The sequence below is a fragment of the Cupressus sempervirens genome, chromosome 11 (assembly GCF_028749045.1).
Source record: "Cupressus sempervirens isolate cs-2001-9-10 chromosome 11, ASM2874904v1, whole genome shotgun sequence".
NCBI classification, from domain to species: Eukaryota; Viridiplantae; Streptophyta; class Pinopsida; order Cupressales; family Cupressaceae; genus Cupressus; species Cupressus sempervirens.
Genome location: NC_143128.1, coordinates 106,450,772 through 106,471,835, shown reverse-complemented (window position 1 = coordinate 106,471,835; position 21,064 = coordinate 106,450,772). Strand labels below are relative to the sequence as shown.

Here is a 21,064-nt window from a genome sequence, read left to right as displayed (position 1 = left end):
CGATTTGATTGGATGTTATTTCATACTCAGTTGATATATGTGATGAGCTACTTGATACTTGGTTATTTCATGTGTTCATGATTATTCTTTAATGATGATGCATATAGTGATTTTAGTTATCTCATGATGATAGTTAGATGGATGATTTATATATGTAGTTTCTATGGATACTTACCCATACTTGCATGTGTATGGTGTACATTTATATTTTATTTATATTTGACATTTCTGATGTGGTTGAGGGAGGGAATTGTAGTCATCTGCTAGTCGAGATCTACACAATGCACCACTCCTCGCCATTGTCTGTTTAATTTAGATTAATATGTATATGTACATGCTTGACTTTTATGCAGATTGCAGCTACTAGGCATCGACTTCCCTGAATTACTAGGATGAGTGCGCCTTATTGCAGTATCTCAATGGTAAAGAGGGGAGATAGTTCTTGAGTCCAAGTCCTAACTCTAAAGCAATTATCCTAGAAAATAGGATAAGTATCTGAGTTATTTACCCTTCCAAATTCGTCAAACGACGAGAATTTGAGATTTTGACCCTTGAGTTTGTTTTAGTACTCTGTCTTTAAAATGAGTTTTTTTATTTAGTTTTGTAGGTCTGTTGTGACTTTTGGTTATAATTAAATCAAATTAAAAGGGTATTAAATGATTTAATTTAACGAAGATTTTATAAAGAAAAATTAACTTTTAATTATATTTAATTAATTGAGAATTAATTAAATAGAAGAATAAATTTAAAAGATTTAATTAAAGTTCCAAATTTGGCGTAATTATATTTATTTAATTTAATAATAACTTATTTAGGAGTTTCATTTTAAAAATAAATCCTAAAAATTATTATTAGTTAAATTAATAAATATATTATTAAAAATATCTTATGATTTAATAAAAGAGAGAGAGAGAGAGAGAATAAATTTAATAAAGTTTATTTTAATTAAATGCAAGAAGTTTGCACGTGAAATTAAAATAAAATAAAATAATAAAGAAAAGGGTTTGCGTGATTGTAAAACCAAAACCCTAAAAGTAGAAAGCTCTTTATTAAGAAATTAGAGCTCATTTCTCCACACAGAGGTTTGGAAGAGAAAATTTTGAGAAAGAGGGTTTTCGAGAGGGTTTTTGATCAAGGTAGGATCTTGTTGAGATTTGCACAGTAATTTCCCTTCGAAATTTCTCTGTCTTCTCATTGTTTGTTATGGATCTGTTTTCAAAAAAAATCCGGTTGAAACCCCTTTTGTTAACATTTACGGTTCTTCATTTTTTAAAACGTCTATGAATGAAATCAAATTGGAAACCCTTATTTGAAAATCTTGTTACTCGTAATTAAATTGGTTTTAAAAAATTATGAATTCGGGATGGGGTTTGGAAAAGAATACCAAAAGTTAAATTAACAAATTTGATAAGTTTACAATTGTTTCCCTATCAGATTTATACTAAATTTTGTTTTAAAAAAATGTATACTTTATATAAAATTACCACAGTGAATAAATTATTGTGGTAATATTTATATTAAAATGAGAATTTTACAATATTAGAAAAATCATATTTTTATGCGTTTGGGGGGCTATGATTTTTGTTTCACATTTTTTTATATTTAAAAAAAAATTAAAATAATTGAAAGGGGAATCGAGGGCCATTACCTCCCTCATCCCTGAGCTGCATCGCAGCTTGGCTGTCAATAGTAGTCGTATCTGCTACGGCAGCCGAGGCTGCGGTATGTAGTGACCTACGAGCCTTAAACATATGTAATTTCCTTTTTTTCAATTATTTTATTAAATAATTTTTAAATATAGTTTTTTATTAATTAGTTTAATTAATAATTAATATTTTTATTAATGTTAATAATTATTATTATATTATTAGTTTTAGTAATTATTGATTATTAATAAATTAATTAATATTATTTTGTTAATGATTTAATAGTTATTATTATTTATTTTTAATAATATTTATTAAGAGAATTCATTATATAGTTATCATAAATTTGTAATATAACTCAATTTGTAATTTGGAGAATTTTTTAATGAAATTTGGGTTTTATTAAATAATAGTTCATTTTATATAAATAAATATGGGTTTTTATATTTAGATGACTTTTTATGAATTGTTGAGTCTTTTGAGATTCTTGTAAACTTGAAGACCTTAGAAACTATGACACGTAAAGAATGAAAACTTGACCTTTTTGTAAATCAAAATCTTATGTTTTCAAAACCAAACAAATTATGAAACTACTCTTGTTGTGATGTATGTTTTACTTTGTGTTGGGTTTGGGGTTGACTTAGTATGTTGACCAAATTTGGATGTTTACCAAAGGCTTGGGAGTTAATGTTTTATGATGTTGTATGAGATGTCATGGTTATATGTTTTGATTTATGAGTTATGGATCAGTGGTTATATTGTAATTTTCTAGGTGAAATCTCTGAGTTTCGATCAATTATCTTTTTGGTGCTTTCCAGTTACTCTTATAAAATTGATGTGGTCATTGTGACCTTATGAGGCTTTTTGCTATTTTGAGCTTAGGGTAGGTTGTCTTTATGTATGTTGGGAAGCGGCTTGCAATAGAGGTCAGAGCGCTAAAGAGGTTGCCTATGTAACCAATTGTAGGTCATTTTAATAAGTGATAATATTTCATTAAATGGGTTTAAAATGAATTAAAAAGAGTTAGTGGTTTTTCCTTTCCCATGCCTCGAGTGCTAGTACAGGATAGGATGGGAGTAGAGAGGATGTTTGGTTTCAACCTTGCCTTGTTAGTATGCCTTGTCTAAACAAAAAGAAATTGATGTCACATAGAGTCACTAGGGGGCCAGAGTCTAGAGAGGCTGCCAAGGTAACCTTAGAGTTGACTCATGCGATGACACTTGCCCACTTACATAGTAGATTTCCTACGTGTCTTTGTTGCCTCTGGATTTAGATGTTATTGTGTCTTGGTACCTTTAAGATAGATTGCTATTAGGTTTTCCTTGACCCAAGTGTTGGTTATGACTTTTGGGATTGATATACATATGGGACTTGAAATTATCTCCTCGGCACAGTGGGAGTGGGTCATTTAGGTTCCACGAGGTCGGGTGGTAGTGTTTCTTATACCATTGAAATCTGATAGTTGGATGTCGTTGTTGGATGTACTTGTGCAGTTGTTTCTTTCATTTTGATCTTGTGTCTCTGTTGGATGGTTATATTATGTTGTACTATATTTGATTATCTGAAAATCTTATGAGATGATGTATTTATTCATGATGTATATTATCTGAGCTTTTCATACCCTGTGACTTGTACAATGAATGATTATGCATTTTGGTTATGTCATGTGGCATCTTATGTAATTGTATATTATTTAATTGGATTCCTACTTGTGGTTATTCTATGATGTGGATTTGTTATGTATCATTTAGTATTAATCAAACTTATGCATGTGATTCAACGTCATGGAACCCTTAAGATATGTAATCTGTTTATGGATTGTTTGTATGTATGTGAGTTATTGCTTTATCTCTTCTTGTTGTTAACCTTTTTTTTTAAATTGTTTGGCAAACTTAGTGAAACTTTTAAGTTAATTTCTTTTGGGTTCCTTGACGAGACGTTACAGCACACCCAACTATCCAATCACGTTGCAACTTTCTCAACCTCATCATACACATGTCCAAATCTAATGTCCAATCTATAGAATTTCTCAATATACTCTTTCACAATCATGTCCTTTTGTCTTAGATTTTACATTTTCCTCAACAAGCTAATTGTTGAAGCCAAGTGCCAGTGGTTTCTATGTTGTTGTTGATGTCGAGTTGTTTAGTGATGGTCGAGTTATTGTAGCTAGTGATGGCCAAGTTACTGTAGCTAATGATGGCCGAGTTACTATAGCTTTCTAGTATTAGTCGAGCTATCCAATGTTGGCCAAGGGTTCCTTCATGTGCCAAGTGAGTATGATATTTATTAATGTTCGGTTCCTTCTTTGACCAAGTTTGTCTATGATTGGTTCTTAGTTTGAGCTAACTTGTGTAATTAATTTGGATCACAAATTTAATGTTTGGATCTTGTCTTGGGATGTGTGCAAAAAAAATTCAAGGTCGGCATTTCTACTATGTAATGATCTAGAATCTTCTGTAACCTGGTTTGGCAAGTAAAGATAAGGGTGTTTAGGTTTAGGTTAGGGAGAACTTAGAGAGTTCCAAGTAGATGTTTCTGGAGTTGCGAATTTGAAGCTGGATCGTGGATCGTGGATCTCGAAGTTGTATTTTGTATCTAGTCAACCCAAAAGGCCTTACAGTTGGGCATGTATGTTGGTAATTGGATGAATCAATAAAGTGTTATTGTTTCTTCTCTCCTTAATGTTGTTCTTTGTGTTGTTTGATTTCGTTGTATTACTCGGCAAGGTGATTGGATAATTGGGTGTGCCTCTGGCCCTAGCTTTTCAATCCATCCTTGCGTCAAGTGTTTACATAATGATAATTTGAAGGCATACCATGTTGCTAACATCAAAACTATTTTGATCTTAATTTTTCAAGGGGAAAAAGGAAAAGACTACCAGAAAAATAGAGAAGAACCAAAAGAAAGAAAAGAAATTAAAGTTCAAAACTTCAGTTTAACATTGTTAATTGCCAAAACCGTAGAATAAAAAAATTGTTGAAGTTAATAAAAAATTTGTTGAAGTTCACTCAATTTTTGAAACATTAGGTCTCCTTTTTTCTAATCCGTAATAGGCCGAAACCAAGATTAATTATTATTATGGATTGTGGTTAATTTTTATTATTATTATTTACTTATGTCGAATAGATTCGAACAAGAACAAGACCTACCAGACAAGAGACTCCAATTTACCATTGCATTATAGACTGTTGCCTCAAACATTAAATCTCATTTAAAGGGCGGAACTAAAAATAATACCGGACCATGCTACGGTATTTTAGAATTTGATATTTTTCCCCGTTCTCCCATCTTCGGAGTTTTGGGAACATTTATGCATTCTTCGCTTGACATCACATGTACTGAGCCTTACCAATCCCAACTTGGATCTCTGCTACGAGCAAAACCACCATTAGAGAAAAGGTAAGGATATGAAGAAATCGAACACGAGACACAATGCTGGTACATAAATTATCCAAACCCAAAAAGATTCAATATATTTGTACCGTTGCCTTAACCAGCTGCTTAATTTCGAAAACAACGACAACACCAAATAAGTATTTTGGTATAAAGGATGACATTGATACTCTCTGCAAACAGGGAAGATTGAGTGAAGCTGTCGATATTCTCAATTTTATGGACCAACGAGGCATTCAAGCAGATTCAAAGATTTATACTTCTCTTCTGAGGGGATGCATTGAGACGAAATCCCTAAAAGAAGGTAAGAATGTACATGATCATATGATGAGACATAAGTTTGATAATGAAACATTTCTGTTGAATAATCTGATAATACTGTATGCAAAATGCAAGAGTTTGGAACACGCGCGTCAAGTGTTTGACAAAATACCTCAGCGAAATGTGGTGTCTTGGACTGTGATGATCTCCGGGTACATCCAGAATGGGAATTGTTTAGAAGGGTTGAGATTGTTTTGGCAGAGAGTAGGGGTTAATGTGGACCAGTACTGCTTGGCTAGCGCACTCCGAGCTTGCGTGAGGATGGGATCGATTCAAGAGGGGAGGAGAGTTCACGCGGATGTTATTAAGAATGGTTATGAGTTTGATATGTTTGTACAGAATGTGCTTGTTCACATGTATGTCAAATGTGGAGTCGTTGAGGATGCATGCCAAGTGTTTGAGAGGATGTCTGAGCCAAATGTGGTGTCATGGACCGCAGTGATTGGTGGATACGCACAGAACAGGAACTGGAGTAAGGCGCTTACGCTGTTTAGTGAAATGCACCATGAGGGCGTCAGTTTGGATCAATCAGCGTATGCTAGTGTTTTGAGGATATGTTGCAGTGCAATGGCTCTGGAACAGGGGAAGCAGGTTCATGCGCTTGCTGTTCACAGTGGATTTGATTTGGATGTGATTGTGGGGAGCGCCTTGGTTGATACTTATGTCAAATGTGGAAGTGTAGAGAATGGGCGGCGTTTGTTTGACAGAATGCCGTGTCGAAATGTGGTATCATGGACTGCTATGATTGTTGGTTATGCACAACGTGGACATGGTATTGAGGCGCTGAAGCTTTATCTTCAAATGAAACGAGATGGCATTAACGTGGATGAATACACGGTGGCAGGTGTTCTTGGGGTTTGTTCTAGTTTGGCAGCTCTAGAACAGGGTAAACAGGTTCACGGAAGTGTTGTAAGAATCGGATTTGAATTGGATGTGTCTGTCTGTAATGGTCTTATCGATATGTATGGGAAATGCGGAAAAATAGAGGATGCGCGGAAAATATTTGACATTATACCCGAATCTAATGTGGCCTCATGGAATGCAATGATCGCAGGCTTCGCCCAGCATGGATATGGCAAGGAGGCCGTTGTTTTGTATGAACAAATGCTCCAGACAGGAGTAAAACCAGACGTGATCACCTTTGTAGTCGTTCTTTCAGGGTGTAGTCATGCGGGCCTTTTGGATGAGGGCCACCATTACTTTGCTTCCATGACTCGTGATCATGGCATTACACCAAAGGCAGAGCACTATGGTTGTATGGTTGACCTTCTTGGCCGTGCTGGCCGTCTAGATGAAGCATTTAACTTCATTAACCAAATGCCAATTGAACCCAATGTTTCAGTGTGGGGATCTTTGCTTGGTGCTTGCAGAGTTCATGGCAATATAGAGTTGGGAGAAAAAGCAGTAGAACATCTTCTTGAATTAATCCCCGAAAATCCAGCACCTTATGTTTTGCTGTCAAATATTTATGCTGCTGCAGGTAGGTGGAAAGATGCTACCAAAGTGCGAAGTTTGATGAAAGACAGGGGAGTTAAAAAGCAGCCGGGCTGCAGTTGGATTGAGGTCCAAAAAAGGGTCCATGAATTTATTGTAGGGGACAAAACACACCCACAAATAGAGAAGATTCATGAAACATTAGAAATGTTGGCATTACAAATGAGGGCAGCAGGGTATGTACCAGATACAAACTTTGTGTTGCATGACATTGAGGAAGAGCAGAAGCAACGCCTTCTTGGTCACCACAGTGAGAAGTTGGCCATTGCTTTCGGTATTATTAGCTTGCCTACGGGGACAACTATCCATGTTGTAAAGAACCTCCGAGTATGTGGTGATTGCCACACTGCCACCAAGTTCATTTCCAAGATTGTTAATCGAGAAATTGTTTTGAGAGATACCCACCGCTTCCATCATTTCAAGGATGGGAAGTGTTCTTGTGGAGATTACTGGTGATACTACAAGGAAACAGAGGAGCAATTCAATGTCTTCTACTCTTGGTTCTTGACATGGGAACCAATCATCTGCAGCTTTATACGATACTTGGTTCTTGACATGGGAACCAATCATCTGCAGCTTTATACGATAACTTTTCACCATCACTGATTTTTTCAGCAGGTGATATATTTTTAGTATTAGGGATCTCAATGATTCTTTGATTTATTGCTTAGATTGTTGGAGAACTAATATCTCATAAAAATCCTAGGAGAAACGACTGGTTTTGCCTTGGAGACTTCAAGAATAGCTTGGAAGGAACTCCATAAGTTGCCAGACAACATCAAATCAAGTGGGAACTTTTGCAGCCTCCAACTATTGGTTTTGCTTGGATCCATAGTTTATTATATGCGAAAGCATGCAAGGAGACTAAACGCATTCTGGTGTCCAACACATTATATGTATTGATATAAATGACAATCTAGTCTGCCATATTCTTCCTTGCTTGGCCTCTATGCTTAACCGAGGGTTAATGACACGTCAAATCAAAATTAAAGCAATGGTCTGCAGGGTGAGTCCCATATGAGCTTTAAAAATTGTCAAGGCCTTGTTATAATCAACTTGATCGACACGTGCAGAGGGATTGATCCTCTAGGAGAGTATTACGCTCTACAGGATCTGGCTATTGCATATCCATGATAAAAGAGTTTATCATTCATTCTTCCGGCTAATTACGTTGAATTGCATATGCTTCATTTTAAAAGAAGAATTTGAGTTAGCGGAATTCGTCCATCGATCCAAAGTTTTTGAAAAGAGGTGCTCATTCTGGCATCTAAGTTTTCTGACCGTGTTATTTCTCCAAACACTGGTAAAGCTGCGTCCACTACTTGTATGGATTATTGATGATTGAATTCTCAGGCATCATCAGAAGTAGACAAAGGATTTTGATGGATCATTGATACCATTTTACAGGTGAGTGTTGCAATGAATTTGGAAACCAAAGGGTTCAGGAATTATCATGGAGACCACTTTCTATATATTCTAGAAGATATGAATCGACTCTTATACATTAACCCATTTAGAAACAAGCTGTTTGAAAATTCTAAAAGCCTGGATGTGGTGAAGCTTTCTGACAACACTGCTTCTAACAAGATTTCTCCTGACAACAACATTTTGATATATCTTATTTAATGAGTATTAATTTTGAAAGAGCCAAAATATAAAATGCTGAATTCATTGATTCAGATTTTCTGAATACATTGGATACATACAGAATTGATACTGAATTATTCACATTGATATGTGAACAACTTTATAAAACCTCATTTTCTCTTACAAAAACTGCTTACGGGAATAACTTCTAAGCAGCTATTTATCTAACTAATCTGATTAATATAATAAATCTAACATTCCCCCTTATTACATTAATTCAACAGAGCTAACATTCCTGATTATTAGAAATTAACCTAATTAATGTAATAAGTCCAGCATTCCCCCCTTATTACATTAATCCAATAAAAGTGAAAGCTTTCACCAATATTATTCCTCTGGAAACTTTGATGAAGCTCCACCAATCTTTGAAAGTAGATTTTCTCTCCGCAACTTCAAATTGCAAATCCTAATCTTGAAGTTGCCCTCATATCCCAACTTTAGGCTACAAATCTTGAAGTTGTCCTCATAATAAGATTGTTTCCACTTCCCTTGCACAATGGGACATAGTTCCTCCAAAATTTCACATCTCCATGAAGTGTGTCTGATGCCTTCTCTGGAGATGCACATGAGATGCCTTTCCTCTGAAAGTCCACATCTCCTCCGAGTGTGTCTAACGTCTCCTCAACTGTTGTAGAAACAATCACCACTAATATGTCTGCACATGGATGCCTTTCCTTTGAAAGTCGACATCTCCTCTGAGTGTCTCTAACGCCATTCTTCAAATCCTGGCCCCCCACTCCATAAAGGGACAATCACACAGCCAAGCCCCCTCTTTTTTTCAGGGACACAAATCTATCAAGCCCCGGCTTTACAAGGACACAAATATTTGCTTCCCATGCAATAATCATCTCTAAGCAAGAAGCTAGCTCGAAATGATAAAAATCCTCCAACCTCCATTGCCTCCATCTCCTATTTTATTCACAAAAAATAGTGTCTAGTCATCCAAAATCTATTAAAAGCACTCTTCTCCACATTGATCAACTTGCTTTGATACGAAATGAAAGAGCAAAAATATAAAATGTTGATTTTATTGATTCAGATTTTCTGGATACATTGGATACATACTGAATTGATACTGAATTATTCACATTGATATGTGAACAACTTTATATAACCTCATTTTCCCTTAGAAAAATTGCTTATGGTATTAACTTCTAAGTAGCTATATATCTAACTAACCTGATTAATGTAATAAATCTAACATTCCCCCTTATCACATTAATTCAACAGATCTAACATTCCCCCTTATTAGAAACTAATCTAATTAATGTAATAAGTCCAACAAATTTTGAGGAAATTTTGACCTCCCCTAAGAAGCTATTTTTAGTCTCTGCCTAGTTCATCTCCTCGATCTGTTACTAGTGATATAGTTCATTTTTCACTGCTTGTATAGAAGATGGAATTGGTGAGGAGAGTTTTCAAGTGATGAATGGAGCTTTTTTCTTTTCTCCAAATTTATGCAAGCTCATTCCAATATAAAATTTCAACAATATAGTAGATCATTCATCGATATAAAGAAATTAATTTTAATAGTTTCTACCGAGAGCTCAAAATTCTTTTTCAGTAAGACTTGAAGAAGTTTTGATGGATGGGTATTGCAAATAATGTCTAAATTTTAAGTGGTAATCACGGTTTAAAAATAAAGCAAGTTTTATTATTATTCTTATTATATAATCAATTTTAGTTGTAATTGTATTATTATTATTCTTATTATACAATTAATTTTATTTGTCATTATATTATTATAATTTATTTATTAGAGCTAATTTCTATGACTTTTTGAAGTCAAATTTATTAACCTATATTACATGAGTAGCATTTCAAAGTTATTTTCATGATTATATTGTCTATTTAGCACTAATCGCCTCTAGGTGTTGTTTAAGCAAAACATTGAGATCTTTGGACAATTACTTGTCTTAATATTATTCCAACACAAAGTATATTTTATCATGGCATTTTTTCTAAATCAAGCAAATGTGATCACCATTTGACAATGACATCACCATCTATTCAGTTACAGTCATCTTGCATATGTCATCCACCATTGGTACTAGTGGCAATCCTATTGAGTCTAGAGAGAAGAGAAAGATGACTATTGGTGAGAAGGACTCAGTTGATAGAAAGTTTATTTTAATGCACAAGCGAAGGAAAAATGTGAGGCATCCATTGGTAGATTATTTGTTGCTAATGGAATATCATGCAGGCCATTCGACTTATTTTAAACAAATGGTGAACGATATATTGTGTATGAATCCATCATTTGTACCCTTTGGTGAGCATAAGCTACAAACCACCATCCTAGATGATGATTACTCTAAGGTTGCTTTTTTCTTTGAGGATATGAAACATACTTGAGTTAGGACGAGTTGCTCTATTGTGATGGATGGGTGGACCGATGCTAGACATCAATCACTCATCAATATCATTGTCACATCCCCTGTTGGTTCTCATTTTTTGAAAGCCATAGATTGCTCAGGAAAAAAGAAGGATGTAGATTTTCAAATCACCATTTTGAGAGATGTCATAGAGGAGGTTGGGTCGGCTAGTGAAGTACAGGTTATTACAAATTCTATATGTCTGTGCAAATTAGTTGGTTTGATGGTAGAGGGTGCTTATAGGCACATCTTTTGGACCCCTTGTTGTGTTCATGCATTGAAGACATAGGGAAGATTTAATGGGTGAAATAGACATTATTAGTAGTTAGAGAAATGCAAATATTTATATGCAACCACCACACTTCACTTGCTCTATTCAAGTGCTTTTCTAAGAAGTTCCTCAAACCAGTTGAGACACTGTATGCCAATTTTAATAATAGTTTAGTTTGCTTTAAGTTTTTTTTTACTTATAATTGGTACAAACTTACATGTGATGTGTTGAATCATTAATGTTTAACTTTATGTTTTATTTATAATTGTCCCTATAGGTATTGTGCATACTTCATCTTGAAAGAGATGATGATTGAGGTGTATGATGCCCTCCAATTGACAGTGGTGAATCCAGAGTGGGGATGATGGTCCAATTCTAAGTCCTCTGAAGGAAAAGCGATGAAGCAAAGGATCCTTGATGAGAGCTGGTAGTCCACAATGAGGTAAGTTGTTGATTTTCAATTAAGTGTTAGTGTTTTGCTCGCTGAATTTTATACTAACCTAAAAAAATTTAAATTTCTAATTCTGATTTTAATTTTTGTTTGCATTTTGCTGATATAATTGCTTTGTCATAACACCCATTATAGATGTCATTAGATATGTTGATACTGACTCTCCTAGTCTGAGAGAGATATATGAGACTTCTAACAACATGTTGAGGAAGATGAAAAAAATTGTTGCAGCAAATGATCCTCTACATTGGGGTTTTATGAGGAGCATATTAGGCCTATTGTGACACGAGGGTGGAACATTGCTTCATATGGTATGCAAAGTTGGGTGGAAGGGGCCTTCTATGTGATGATCCCGAGGTATTGGATGACTTCACAAGAGCTATTGATGAGATGTATTTAGCTCAAGAGGCCTCTACTCTTTGCACACAGTTCCCTGACTTCACCTACCTCTGTGGCCCAAACTTTGTTAAGCCACATGTGAGATTGGATAGAGTAGTTTTGGCATAAAGAGATCCTATTGGATGGTGGAACTAGCATGAGAGAGATACAACAGAATTAAAAGAACTTGTCACTTGCCTCCTTGCATAGATTACTAGTTCCTCAGTTGCAAAGAGGTATTGGTCCACATATTCATTTATTCACTCTGCCAAGAGGAACAAACTTACCTCTAAACAAGCGGAGAAACCAAGGGTAGTGCATCATGCTTTTTGTCTTGTAGATTATCAGACTCTAGAGTATAGGTAGGCTCTAGCTTTGTGGTGGGATGTTGAACTTGAGGATGTGGCCTAGATATATAGGATGAGACAACACCGGAATTGGATGGAATTCCATTAGATGAGACTATGCTTCTTGCAGAACATGATAGTGAGGAGGACTTTGATTTTGATGCCATGGTGGCAGAGGCATAATAGGAGCAGCAATCTACTTCATTTTTTTATATTTTGTTTTTTATGTTGAACATGAACATGATGATGAAACTTTATGGTAGCCCTCTAGCCTTTGGGCATATTTAGATTTTTATGGTATCGTTCACTGCTAAACTTATATTTAAATATTTTTGTTCACATATTGATATACATATTGACAATTGAGTACTGAAACCAGTTATTATTTCCTAGATGACATTCAAATGGTGTATGGTAAGGTTCTATAATGTTTAAATTACATGCTTTGTGCTTAGTTTCATATGAGTGACATGTATATTTGCAAATTTTAGTGTATATCTTAAAATTTTCCGATATATATAATCGTCCTCATTTGTCGTCCCCCCCTTGGTCCCCAAAACCGCCAAAACATTTTACCATCCTGGAAACCCATCCTGTTGTCCCCTGTCATCCCCATCCTGGAAACTCAGTGGAGCACGTGTTTATACCCTTTTTTAAGCCATCTAAATTCCTAAGAGGTTATTTGATTGTTTTATCTTTATTTTATGAGAATGAATTAGTATTTAGTCCATTTTAATCTCTCTATTTTTTTGCTTATTGAAGATTGTTTAAACTTTGTTGATGTATTTAAGATATTTTACCTTGGCTATTTCACACTTTTCACTAATTACGCTTTATTTAAGTTTATTTAGGGGCCCAGTAGGAGATTTATGAGCACTTCCATTTTATGTGGTGTTATCATGTTATCACATTTCGCTTGATGTGTTGCTTGACTTTTAGTGCACTTATCATTGTAGCACTCTCCACCTTTGTTGTACACACTTTATTGCAATTAGAGGGTGATCTACCTCTTGTGGACATGATTCTACCTTGGGTAAGTGATGAGTTGTCTCTTGATTATCATGTAATGTGATGACGTTGCTTACCATTACCTTATTCATTCCTTGTACATATCATGGTCATATTAAGAAGGGGTCTCTGGTGTAATGAACTAGAATTCAAGTTGATTCCTGTTCAATTCAACTATTTGAATTCTTAACAAGAATACAATTTATTCTTTTATATTGTTTTTCTCTTGTTATTGTGATTTCCATTGCCTCTAGGTCTTGGGTGGGTAACTTCATAGCCAAATTTTACGTTGTATCAGAGCCCATAGAGTGTCACTAGTTTGCGAGAGATCTTACTATAATTTTGGTGGAATTGTAGGAGGTTCTTTGTCCTTTCTAGTGCAACAAAAAATTGGAGCTCTCTAGTACAAATCATCTCATTGAGAAGGTTTAAAAACCCCAAGATCAACTTTGGTTTATCTGAATTCGACATTAAAGGCCAAATCTATAATTGTTTGAAGATTGGAGGTGTGTTGGTTCAAGGGTCATATGTAGGCAATTTTCAAATAGTGACATTTCATGTAAACTTTGTAGTGACTCTCCCATTGGATTTCTATTAAGTCATCCTAATGGATACAACCATGATCATCTTACTTTGAGAGTCATCATGATTGAGACCTGTAAGTGGTCTACACCCTTAAAATGATTTGTTTATGTTCTTGTTTCAATAGGATTATTTTGCTCATGCCTAGTTTATGAGATTATGATGTATCTTATTGTTTCACTGAGGTTTGTGTTAGTGGTTACGTAGATTCATATTTTATCACGATGTTGTTCCATGATTTCCTGAAGATGTGAACAATAGTTGCACTAGGTGTTTTTTGTCCTGTTGCACTTGACTAGAATCCTACAATAGTGTTGATTCATGTGTTTGACCATGTTGACTTATATGTTTATGGTGTTATTTATGCTATTGGGCAATTGTTATTAATTATATTAGTAAATACTTAAAATAATTAGAAAATGATTTATGCACGTTAAATTTATGGATCATGGTGCTATGAATATTTATCTAGTAATTAGATGCCTTATTACATGATTACTCATAATTCTTGCTCTGGCTATTATATATTGTGCATCTACACTTGATTGTGTTTGTTTATTATGCATGAATTATATCCCTGATAGTGGCACATGGAGTTAGTGATCAAACCTTTCATGTTGAGCCAATATCATCTTATGTATGGACGATGTATCTTTATATTGTTATGTTAATCCTTTAGCAATTGGTAAACCCGGATTCATTATGCATGTGCTTAGACTCGTGAGCATGTCTGGACATTTAGGAATCTGCAGTTATCGCGGAAAATATTAACTAAATGCTAATTTAATGGGTTAGAAGGATTTTATTAAATTGTTTAATTTATCTTATTTGTCGACTAATTTGTCATAGTTGAATTCCAATTTAATTGGATGCCTGATTTTATTTGGGTTAAGGGTGCTAATTAGATTATTTTATTTTAATAATTCAATTTATATGTCACTTTGTAAAAGTGCATATATTGACTAAAAGTGATTTTATTCTCACTTCTTATATTTTAATTTAGGATTTTGGAGCAAATCCTCCAAAAACAATCCTTATGAGTTTTTCTTGTTTTGTTTGTTGCAAGAGATTGACTCGACGAGTTGATGTGAGAGTGGTCTAGTTGGATCCGTAGTAGGAAGATCTTCATTTGCCAAATGTTTTGTTAGATTCAACATATTGTTTATTTTACTATGACATTTTCCATTTCGCCCACTTGGCTACGAGGTAGAGCTCTCTCATTTTATTGTTTTGGCTTCGTTTTAGTTCTTGTTTTCAATAGTAAATTGATTGGAGGTTGAGAACTAATGTTGCCTCCATTTTGGTATATGCTAGTTCTACCTAGTTGGGTGAATATGAACATTTGAGTGTTTTTGGGGTTTTAATTTAAAGTTTTGTGCTGTTATGGTGGTCAATTTCACATACGAGCTTGAAACTCGATTTCTATTTTATTTTTGGGAGTTTGTTAACCATTTGGATAATGAGTTTTAATTTCATGGATTTGTAACAAAGTTGATTTTTGAGCAATTTTTACATTGCCTCATTTTGTGTACCACCTAGTTTTCTTGGGTATTTCTTGGCACTTGATTTGGTCGTGGATTTGTAATGTATGTTAGGTTTTCAATCCAACCATAGTTTTACTTTATCATAATTGGGATTTGTGTAGAACCCATACTCTTGGATTTAGCTTGGTTAAGTGAGTTCATGATGCTTATTGATTTGTTGCCTTATTGGGATTCATGTCGAATCTCTACTGCCAAATATAGGTCGATTGAGTGATATTTTATACTTGTATCATTGTTGCATTTCTCATATCCAACTCTTGCATTGGTATTACTTGATTTTATTCATGAAGTTGGTTGTACCGACGCACAAGCATGCACACATGTGTATGATAAGATCTTGCAAGATCCAAACTCCCAGATATAGATCGGTTGAGGTATTGTTCATTTGGGGGTTGGGTTCAGAACTTGCATTGCCTTTGGACACTCATCATGTGATGAGCATGGGTATGTAAGGTAGACATGTAGAGTGGCTTCTCTCAGTACCCTGCCTAGGGCTAATAAGGTATCGTGAAGAGATTTTAATAAGTGATAGCTAAATTAATGAATGGGTAATAAAACCTAATGTTAAGATAAGAGAGCACATGTACAAAAGGCTTGTATCAGGTCTAAGGGTGTTTGCATGTACGGTAGGCTTGTATCAGGTCTAAGGGCATGGTGTGTGGCCTCCTATTGGAGTTTACTTATCACACCAGGTATGTGGCCTCCCAAGGGAGTTGATTTACCATACCAATTTAGCTTGGGCTTTCTGATGCCAAGTGACCTACACTCAACTAGAGTCCCTGCATAGTTATCCTATAGTGGGTCTGAGTAGTGACCTAATGTACTGCTTTATCTTCATGAGCATATAAACGTTAGTATCAGATTCTTGATTGGCATGTGTGTTAGCCATGGATGATTATCCTTTGTGATTGTGGTCAGGTCATTATCTAATCTAGGTGGATCTTGAAGACCTCAAAATTTCAACCCACTCAGAATCTCTCAAGATTGGCATCAGTGCATAGAGCACGGCAAAACATTCTTGACACAATTTGAAGCACATCAAAAGGAATCAATTTGCTCAAGATATGCTTGGTCAAATTTTTGGTCAAATAGGTTGACTAAAAAGGTGAAATTTGACCATCTCAAAAGTGGTCAACGATGGGTCTTAAATTGAAGACCTCATCAAAAGCTTTCCAATGATGTTCATTTCATCAAAAATGGATATCGTATGTGGAATTTATGCTCGTTTGAAGTTGCCCAGGGAAAGGGTTGACCAAATGGACTAGTGATGACATCAACATCCTAGTCAACATCTTCATCCAATCCTATAGTGACATGTGGCATTTAATGGTGACATGTCAATGCAATATGGTCTAATTAAAGTGGGGCACGTGTCAATGCTAGACAAATAATTTTTTGCCACATGGCACCTTGTATTATTGTTGGTTGGAGGAAAATTGTCAGTGAGGTTTGAACCGCAAACCTCTAATTCCTTAAAGCCCTTCTCTACCATTTCACCACTCACAATTCCTTCTTTGTTATTGGCAGTGGCTATGTTTTGTAATGATTTATTGCAGATAAGACAAAAGCGATCTTAGTGGGAGTTGAACCCACAACAACCAACATCCTATTTTTTGTCCTCAACCAACTATGTTGACGAAATTTTCAGGATGCAGTTGTTGGATGTTCTATTTACCATGAGCTGACGGGTCATATAAGAGCCTAATCCCCTATCTTCATTAACCATAAATGTGCTCAAATTAATATGAGTCATTTAAACATTAGTAAATCCGAAAGTAGAATGGATTTAATTTGGAAAAGAGGTTAATATAGGAGATATGAGGATATTATATAAAATCAATTGGTTACTCGCTAAATTGGGTAAAAATGTAATATAAAAGGAGGCATTTACACTATCAAAGGGGACTTTTGGAAATGAATCCTGGAAGAGGATTTTGATAAGTCTTTGTAATTCTCGAAAGGAGAATTTGGGAGAGAATGCTCTAGAGAATTAAGTGGTCCCATAATATGAGATAAAAACTTAGAATTTTCTTGAGAGTATTTTTTATGACATTATGTTATTTTTGTAAAGGCTTAATGCCCATTGAGAGAGAGTTGCATTTTTATTGCTTAGCATTATAAAAAGTGGCGAAGGAGCTAGGCACAAACGTGTTGCTAGCAAGTTCCTGTCATCATACTGTGGAAGTGGGAAGCAGATTGTAACTGATGTATAAGTTTTGCATCATAGTAATGGCATTGATCTTGCATGTTTGCAGACTCGGAGACATAGCCAAAGTCTGGTGAACTCTGAAATCAAATCCTTTGTCTCTTGTTTTCTTGATGCATGGCTTGCCTACTTAGTTTTTTTCTGCATTTCTAAGTATTATTTTCTCAATTCACAAGAAACATCAGTAACAATCTTTATTAAATATGTATACTAGTGAATCTTAAAATTGTAAGTGATTCATAAAAAGGAGTTTACAGATCATTATCTCCATCAACACGATAGAAGTGGGCCTATAGGTACCATGTGGTCGGGAGTCGTAACTACCTATACTACTTATGGGGACCAGTGTACAAAGACGACTTACTTCCTGTTTGAGGCTAGTGCTTGATGTTCACTTAGTACTTCAATGTATCTAGAGTATGTTTCCTTGTGATATATATTTTATCTTGGATTCATTGGCATCATGTTAAGGATGATGCTTAGGGTGTTACTTGATGCATTTCATTATCATGATGGTGTATCTTATTGCTTAATTGATGTTTCTTACCACTGCTATGGATTAGTGATGCTTTTGGTAGATTAGCATGTTAGATATACATGCTTCTTGTGATGTTAATCAATGAACTATTGGAAAAAATGATCCCATAAGACAACACCAATGATCTTGTTGGCAAGATGAGATTTCATGCTCGGGGGTATAGTTAGGCTCCTTATGGTCTCATGATGCCATTATGGTAGGGAGGATGAGCACAACTATTTTAGTTCGGTTGCATCTTATGTTTGTTCTTTCCTTTCATTGTGATGTTGCTTATGTACATGCTTTACTTGGAGGATGTTGATTATCATAGATTATATTAGTATGATGTTATGTGAGGTATGTTGATCCTCCTTAGGCTTATTGATGCTATTGAGTGTTTGCTCCTTAAGTTTGGTGGTTATGGTACTCTATGTTGTGGAGGTTTTATCTTTCCATATTTTCTTTTATACATTTTAGGGTGGTTGTCCTTTTGATGTCGTATGTAAGAGCAATGTTTCGTGCGATAGTGCAATGTCTTGCGTGATAAAAGTAATTTTTCACCTAGCAAAACAAAGTCTTACGCAAACTTTTGTTGTCTCATGCGAGCATGGAAAGGCATCTCGCTTTGCTCGTGGGGAATGCTCGCATGGGAGCTAATCTTGACTCACACGAGTTTTCAGGTTGTTTTGTCTCATGGCAACCCAAGAGTGTCTTCACACACTTTGAGATGATTCTATTTATACTTTTGGATACCCTTTTGGGAGTTTTCACTCCTTGGACCTTGACAATTGTCTTATTGGATGTTTGGGTTGTAAATGTGATGACATTTCTTCATTACGGTGTTTTAGCTTGGTAAATGAAAATCACGTAGGAACTTTGGATTTGGGATTTAAAATAAACCCTAGTTGTAATGTTAGATTATATCTTGAGATGAACCTCGTATGATTAATTCATATAGATGGAATGAATGTGTTAGTAAGTGATGAACACTAGGGGATCCTTGGTTGGCAGGTTAGTTAAGTCTTTTGTTGCAATCTCTTTTAGGTTTGTTGTTGCGTGTATCTATGCTTTATCTTTCTAAAAAAATGTTCATCTTTGTTTATCCTTGTTTTTTCCAAGGATCTCAGGGCGAGGCATTACAAACTCCTTTTTTAAGCAATTTTTTTATTTGGGGTAGAATTTTGTACTCTACACTTTGTTGCAATTAGTTTCTTATTTCATAATTTCAATTTCTTAAAAAAACACATAGTCTCATTTTTGCAAATTCCAAGGCCTCATTGGAGTTCATAAAGCCTCATTTTAAGGTGATTTTTTAAAAATGTGGGGCTTTTGTTTTGTTTTTTTATAGTGGTAATATCAATTTATACTAATTGTGATAAAACATTGTACTTTTAAAATTTGGCTTAATTTTACAATTGTAATGCATAGACCTTAGTGTGGTATTTTGTAATAGTGACCTAAGCCTATTCTAGCCTAATTGTTGCAATTGTAAAGTCCAACAAAGAAGAAACGAAAAATTAATGAAAGAGTTTAGTAACAAAATATTTTAAAATGTTTCTTATAATTTTTTTAAAATTAAACATGCAAATTGGGAATAATTTTTTTTGTCCACCTAATGCTTGGATATCAATTGCCCTCTATATTTTCTTAGCACATCAATCCAATCACAAGTCATCATCACCGACCATTTGTAGTCCACCCTTTGGTGCAGTCATTATTAGTTTTTAGTTTTGCATTTTAGTCATGTGATGCATTCTCTTGCATGAGCTATGTTGTATATGCACCTATAGAAAGTGTCATCATTCTTTGTACCTTGTCATTAATGACAAATTAGACGTAATCCTTCAATTCTCGATAAATTAAGAAGTATTTTGTGATACTTGGTGCATGACTCTAGTTGAGGCTTAGAATGTACCAATATACTCTTGGTGAGTATTTAGTTGATGCTCAAGTAGGCGTCGCTTTGTCTAATCTTCATCATATTACTATTAGTGATTCACCAATCATTCTTCATTGACATTAGTATCTAGCTTTGTCACAATTTGAAATTCTTAGTGTAGCATAGACTTATTTTCTTCATATGGAGGATGACTAGTTATCATCTTGAACCATCTTTGTAGGAGATTTAACATAGTGAGGGGATTCATGTCCTTTCCTCCTCTCTTATGGGTGGAATTTGTCTTGATATGATATTATATTTGCATCATTGAGAGCATTGTGTTTTCATTTGTCTTTTTGAAGGGGATTTTCTTGCATGTAGTTTCCCACCTCTCCACTTGTGAGATATTGCATTTGCATTTTGCATTTCCATATGGGTACCTTACATGACCCATTAGACAATATCTATCTTACATTGTTGGCTTTTGTACATTCTACCTAACTTGGACTTAAGGGGAGGATTGATGTAATTAAGGCATTACCTTGATTGTTTCTCCCTAGGCGTTAAATACACTTAACTTATTTGGGGAATGCATATAAGCTTTCAATAGCATTTTCAATTTAGCCAATATTTATTATGTTATCACATTTTACTTTGTATTGACTATACCTTTAGTACACTAATCACTTTTAAAAAGGTACTACTTTTATAAATGGTCATTGTATAGTACCTATATCTTACACACTGGAAATGATAGCATCAACCCGAAAGGAAACTATATCCACATACTCAAAGAATTATTTAGGATTAAATTTTTTTTAAAGATTAGAATCTACTTTGAATTAATGAACCACTTGAATGTCATGTAGAGTTGGTAAGATCTAACTGCAAGAATAATTGCCAGCATAATTATAAACCTAGGACAAAGTTGTGTAATGCAAAATGTGATTGTTAATTCACATGAATCAGCTCCCTCATTATGGACACATTAAAACTAGTGAT

At 34.8% G+C, this 21,064-nt stretch overlaps 1 protein-coding gene across 4 annotated transcripts; it reads left to right on the top strand.

The window, feature by feature from the left end:
* Positions 1 to 4,881: 4,881 nt before the first annotated feature.
* LOC149528435 (pentatricopeptide repeat-containing protein At4g33990-like) lies at positions 4,882 to 8,517 on the top strand. Of its 4 annotated transcripts, XM_089810501.1 has the most exons (3): positions 5,032 to 5,048; positions 5,226 to 5,346; positions 5,439 to 8,517. In XM_089810501.1, exon 3 carries the CDS (start codon positions 5,505 to 5,507, stop codon positions 7,311 to 7,313), a length of 1,809 nt encoding a protein of 602 aa, XP_089666627.1. In that variant the 5' UTR covers positions 5,032 to 5,048; positions 5,226 to 5,346; positions 5,439 to 5,504; the 3' UTR covers positions 7,314 to 8,517. The 4 variants fall into 4 exon arrangements, with proteins under 4 accessions (XP_089666626.1, XP_089666625.1, XP_089666624.1 ...); XM_089810500.1 differs by having other exon boundaries at positions 4,882 to 5,048; positions 5,226 to 8,517; XM_089810499.1 differs by having other exon boundaries at positions 4,882 to 5,087; positions 5,226 to 8,517.
* Positions 8,518 to 21,064: the final 12,547 nt, after the last annotated feature.